Genomic DNA, 5,370 nt, shown 5'->3' with positions numbered 1-5,370 from the left:
TCTCAATAACAGTGTTGGGCCAAGCAGCCACCAGAAAGTGCATTTAAAATAATCATAAAATGCTTAGCTGCAGCTCTTGTTGTCAGCAACTTGTTGCTGTTGTTTCCACTACATTGCACCTTGCACAAAAACAAATTGAAGAATGGAGTCTGGAGCTGAGACTATTGGAGCTGCTGCCGCAAACCGGCAAAGGATGCTGCGGAGAAGAGCAGAGGTGGCTTGCCAGGAAATGGAGGCGCTGCATCATAAGGTGAAGGCTGCGGCGCGGATTGAGGATTCTTCCATTATGGCGCTGGAGTCAGTGGAGAAGCGTTTGCGTGAGCGGTTCACCGCGCTTCAAGAAGAGTTGGAGGAGCTTAATTTTAGCGAGATCGGGAGCGATCTGTATTGGAGATTCTCGCAGCTGGCGACTGATGTGGAAGTGGAAATTCAGGTGGAGGTTGCCAAGCGCTCCATGAGAATCGCTGCCCACTCCACACTTCTCGACGGTGCCAGTGTATCGCCAATGCCATACAAGCCAGCCCCGTTGCCACCGTTGCCGATGCCAACATTCAGCGGCGGCTATGCCGAGTGGCCGGATTTCTGCGCCCTTTTTAAGACCACGATTGACAGCCATCCCCACCTAACGAAAACTGAAAAGCTCCGGTGAGAGCTCTGGAAATTACTGACGCGAACTACGATGTGGCCCTTGACCTATTGCGCAATCGTTTTAGTAATCGGCGTTTAATATTTCAGTCTCACATTAATGAGATCCTGCAGCTTCGTGTGGTGGAGCCAGGGTCTATCGGATCGGTTCAATGGGCATATGCGGGCTCTTATGAGTTCCGGATCAGCTGCCGAGATCCAAGGATGTTTGCTTATCCAGATTATCCTGCAGAAGTTAGATCCTGCCACAAAGGCCAAGTGGGAAGACACTCTCGCCGGAAGCAACGACAGCCTTGTCGTATCCACTAGCTAACCAAGTGGGCCAAGGTAGATCTTCGAATAACCGATCTTCGTGCATGGTTATTAACGCCCTTCCTGCTCTATGCGCCCTGTGTGGTATTTCGGTGCACGAGCTTCCTTCTTGTTAAAAGTTTAGTGCTTTGACAATTGAGGAACGTGTAGCAGGATTGCTACAGAATGTATATATTTATTGCTATTAACTAGAAGTTGTATCGGGATTGCTACATAATGTATATATGTATGTATTGCTCTTAACGAGAAGTGTATATAAGTGTATAAGTGTATAACTGTAAACTGTTGTTAGTATAAGTTGGTGTTGTTGCTTGTTGTCGGTTCTGGCTCTCTCTCTCTCTTGTGCTCTCATCGCTCTCATTGCTCTTTCACCGAATTATGAGGGTTGATGCAGATCGCGTGGGATGAGAGCGGAGTCAGTCGAACACCAGCAGCGATCCGAAGCGGACATATTCTAATAAATAACAAAACGAAACATAGCAGGCAAAGGTGTTCTTCTTCCGGGAATATTTATTATAACCCTACAAAATCAGAAGTGGCCGATCTTGTGCCGAATGAACAATTAAAAACAATTAAATAAAACAAAAATGGACGTTAGCAACGCATCAATTGCACAATTAAAAAAGTGGTTGAGTGTGTTACAGCTACCAACGACAGGAACAAAGCGCGAGTTAATATTGCGTTTAAGCAAAATGTCAACGGAATCGCGTAATTATCTGGAATCAGTTAGTAATCAAGACGAAGACGGCAATGGAAGCAACGGTGGAGATGAATATGAGGAAAATTTGGACTTAGAGAACAACGGAGATGAAAACGATAATGGCAACGAAGAAGGAGTCAAAAACAACGACGAAGCTGGAGGTGAAGGAAACGACAAACAAGGAGGTGAAACTAAAGGAAAAGTTGGCGGTAAAAATGGGAGCAAAGTTGGCGGCGATCAAAGCGGAAAAGACGGAGACAAAAAGAGCAACAAAGATGGAGACGAGAGCAGCAGCAAAGACGGCGGCGAAAACAACAACGACGACGGCGGCGAGGGAGAAGACAAAGTTGAAAATTGTGCACGCAATGACAAGAATAAAGCCGGCAGCAGCAGCGCAAAAGCAGGCACCAAAGAAGCGGTGGAAAAAGGCAATGCTGAGAAGTCGAAGTTCTTGGAATTTTACAACCCAAGCATCGACGTTTCGTTGAGCATGGCAACACAGGTTTTGAGTGAATTTTCGGGTGAAACTTGCGCACGAAAATGGATTACGCAAATGAATAATATTGCAACCATTTATGGAATTAGTGGACAATATATTAAGATGTTGATGATTAGCAAAATCAAAGGAAAAGCAAATGTGTGGCTACATGCAAACCCTGAGCGCATCATGCTACCGTTGGAGGAGTTAACCGCTGAGCTAATCTCAATGTTTTCGGATAAAGTTTCGAAGTTAGAGGCAAGGCGTCAATTCGAGAACCGTAAATGGAGTTCAGGTGAAAGTTTTGGAAGCTACGTGGACGACAAGGTGATGCTTGGTCAGAGAATCAACATAGATGCAGAAGAAATGATAAGTCGCATCATTGAAGGAATTCCTAATCAAGGGCTGCGTAATCAAGCACATATTCAGTGCTTTGAAAATGTTGCACTTGTCAAACGTGCATTTGCGGAAGTGGAGTTGCCTAAAGCTTATGGTGACAAAAAGGACGCAGCAGTGAACAAGGACGAGAAGGACAGCAAGGACAGCAAGGACACGCGTTGCTATAATTGCAATGCTAAAGGACATTGGGCACAGGAGTGCAGGAAGCCAAGGCGGGAGAAAGGTTCGTGCTATGCATGTGGCGAAATGGGACATTTTGTGGCGAAGTGTCAGAAAAACAAAATTAAGAACGAGGGCAAGAACAATTATGTAAGATGTTTTGAAATTTACTTTAAGAATAATACTAATACCAAGTTAATTACAGAATGCCTCATAGATACAGGAAGCCCAATTTCTTTTATTAAAATTTCTAAAGTACCCGAAAATGCGTGTAAAATACCAGTGTTAAGTTCATATCATGGAATAAATGAAAGTTGTTTGGAAACTTATGGCAGAATATTATGTTATATAAAGAAAAAAGTCAATAAAATATATTTTCATTTAGTTGTTGTGGCAAACAAATCTATGAGTCATGTTGTAGTTTTGGGAAGGGATTTTATGGAAGCATGTGATTTAAATCTGAACCTTGGCACCTTGAAGTTGGTTACGGTAGAAAACTTAGAGAATGTTAAAAACAGTTATGATGTTAGTGATGAAGAGAAAATAATTAGTGATGTTGATGTTAACAGAAAAGAATTGTTGATGTTAATAAGGTTAGTGGTGAAAGTCGGATAATAAGCAAAGAAGTAATAGTTAGTCATGAACCAAAGATTAGAAATGCAGTTACGTTTCAAGAAGCAACGGAAGTTGACATAAATATAGTGGAAAAGGAACTGATGAATATTGATATTGAAGATGATTCTGTAGAATACAAAATTGGTGAACAAGTGGATTATAAGGTTAGACAGCAATTTATTAAAATTATAGAAAATTTTTATGTTAATAAACAAAGACCAAAGGAACCAGAGGTTAAGTGTGAAATAAAGCTGAGATTGGATGACTCGAAACCTTTTAGCAGTTCTCCGAGACGGTTAGCTTATACAGAGAAAGAAAAGTTACAGAGCATATTAGACGAGTACTTAAAAGAGGGAATTATTAGGCCGAGTGAGTCAGAATATGCATCTCCAATAGTGTTAGTTAAGAAAAAAACAGGTGATTTGCGATTATGTGTGGATTACAGGAAGCTTAATAAGACAATGATTAAAGATAATTATCCATTACCCTTAATTGATGATTTATCGGACACATTAGTAAATAAGACTATATTCTCTAAATTAGATCTTAAACATGGATACTTTCATGTGTTTGTTGAGAATGAATCAATCAAATATACTTCATTTATGACGCCGCTAGGGCAGTTTGAATTCATGCGGATGCCAATGGGCTTAAAAAACGCACCGGCGGTGTTTCAAAGATTTATCAATAAAATTTTTGCAGACATGATAAGAGAAGGAAAAGTGGTTATATACATGGACGATATTATGATCGCGAGTAAAGAAATTGAAGAACATTTGAGTGTACTTAAAGAAGTTTTTGAAAGATTAGCGAGAAACAAATTAGAACTAAGAATGGATAAATGCGAGTTTCTACAAGCGAGTGTTCAATACTTAGGCTTTTTGGTGTCGAGTGAAGGAATACAAGCAAATGATAAAGGAATTGAAGCCATCAGAGATTTTCCAGTCCCCAACAAAGTGTATGGAGTTAGAAGCTTTTTAGGATTGTGTTCATATTTTAGAAGATTTATAAAGGATTTTTCGAGGATTGCAAAACCATTATATGAATTGTTGAAAAAAGATTGCGAATTCGTGTTTGGAGAAAAAGAGTTAGATTGTTTTGAAATGCTAAAAAAGAAGCTCATAGAAGCACCGGTACTAGGTTTATATTATTATAAGGATGAGGTAGAACTACACACAGAGTAAGTGCACATGGTTTTGGTGCGGTATTATTATAGAGGAAAGAGGATAAGAAATTGCATCCTATATTTTAATTTTTAAAAGCTACAACGAAAGATGAGGCAAATATCATAGCTTTGAGCTTGAAACGTTAGCCATTATTTATGCTCTACGAAGATTCCGAATATATGTGCAAGGTAGACGGTTTAGAATTGTTACTGATTGTAATTCATTGACGTTGACGTTGAACAGAATAGAACTTAACCCGCGTATTGCGAGGTGGGCATTAGAGTTACTCGAGTATGACTTTGAGTTAGTTCATAAGTCGGGAAAGCTTATGCAACATGTAGATGCCTTAAGTTGGAATACTAACATATGTGTAGTAGAAACGGTGAGTTTTGAAGACAATTTAGTTATATGTCAAGCGAAAGATGAAAAGCTAAAGAAAATTAGAATGAGGTTAGAAAAAGAAGATGACAAAATGTTTGAGATGAGAAATGGAGTAATTTATAGGAAAGCGAATGATGGAAAATTGTTGTTTTATGTTCCAGAAGAAATGGAAGACAATATACTGTATAAATATCACAATGAGTTAGGTCATTTAGGTAGAGATAAGGTTATGGATGCAATTGTTAGGACGTATTGGTTTGCAAATATGAAAGAGAAAGTTGTTAGACATATTGATAACTGTTTGAGGTGTGTAGCGTTTTCACCGAAGTCAGGAAAAGAAGAAGGATTTTTACACAGCATTCCAAAAGGGAGTGTACCATTCGAGATTATACATATTGATCACTACGGGACAGTGGATAAGGGAAGGTCAAATAAACATCTTTTTGTTGTCATAGACGGATTTACAAAATATGTTAGGTTATATGCAACAAAAACAACAAACACAAAGGAAGTTA

General features: G+C 39.5%; 1 protein-coding gene across 1 annotated transcript; it reads left to right on the top strand.

Moving 5' to 3' along the window:
* The first annotated feature begins 1,518 nt into the window (after nucleotides 1-1,518).
* On the top strand, nucleotides 1,519-3,097 carry LOC116656511. Its single transcript, XM_032456155.2, has 2 exons — nucleotides 1,519-2,843; nucleotides 2,899-3,097. The coding sequence occupies exons 1-2, from the start codon at nucleotides 1,545-1,547 to the stop codon at nucleotides 2,908-2,910; spliced, it is 1,311 nt and encodes a 436-aa protein (XP_032312046.1). The 5' UTR covers nucleotides 1,519-1,544; the 3' UTR covers nucleotides 2,911-3,097.
* The last annotated feature ends 2,273 nt before the right edge of the window (nucleotides 3,098-5,370 follow it).

Source organism: Drosophila ananassae, assembly GCF_017639315.1.
Source record: "Drosophila ananassae strain 14024-0371.13 chromosome Y unlocalized genomic scaffold, ASM1763931v2 tig00000150, whole genome shotgun sequence".
Taxonomy (NCBI): Eukaryota; Metazoa; Arthropoda; class Insecta; order Diptera; family Drosophilidae; genus Drosophila; species Drosophila ananassae.
The sequence above is the reverse complement of the archived record's forward strand: the minus strand, read 5'-3'. Positions and strand labels throughout refer to the sequence as shown.

Bases quoted from the DNA above. Each gene is read 5' to 3' on its own strand.
- LOC116656511 (XM_032456155.2), top strand. From the start codon at position 1,545: ATGGACGTTAGCAACGCATCAATTGCACAATTAAAAAAGTGGTTGAGT.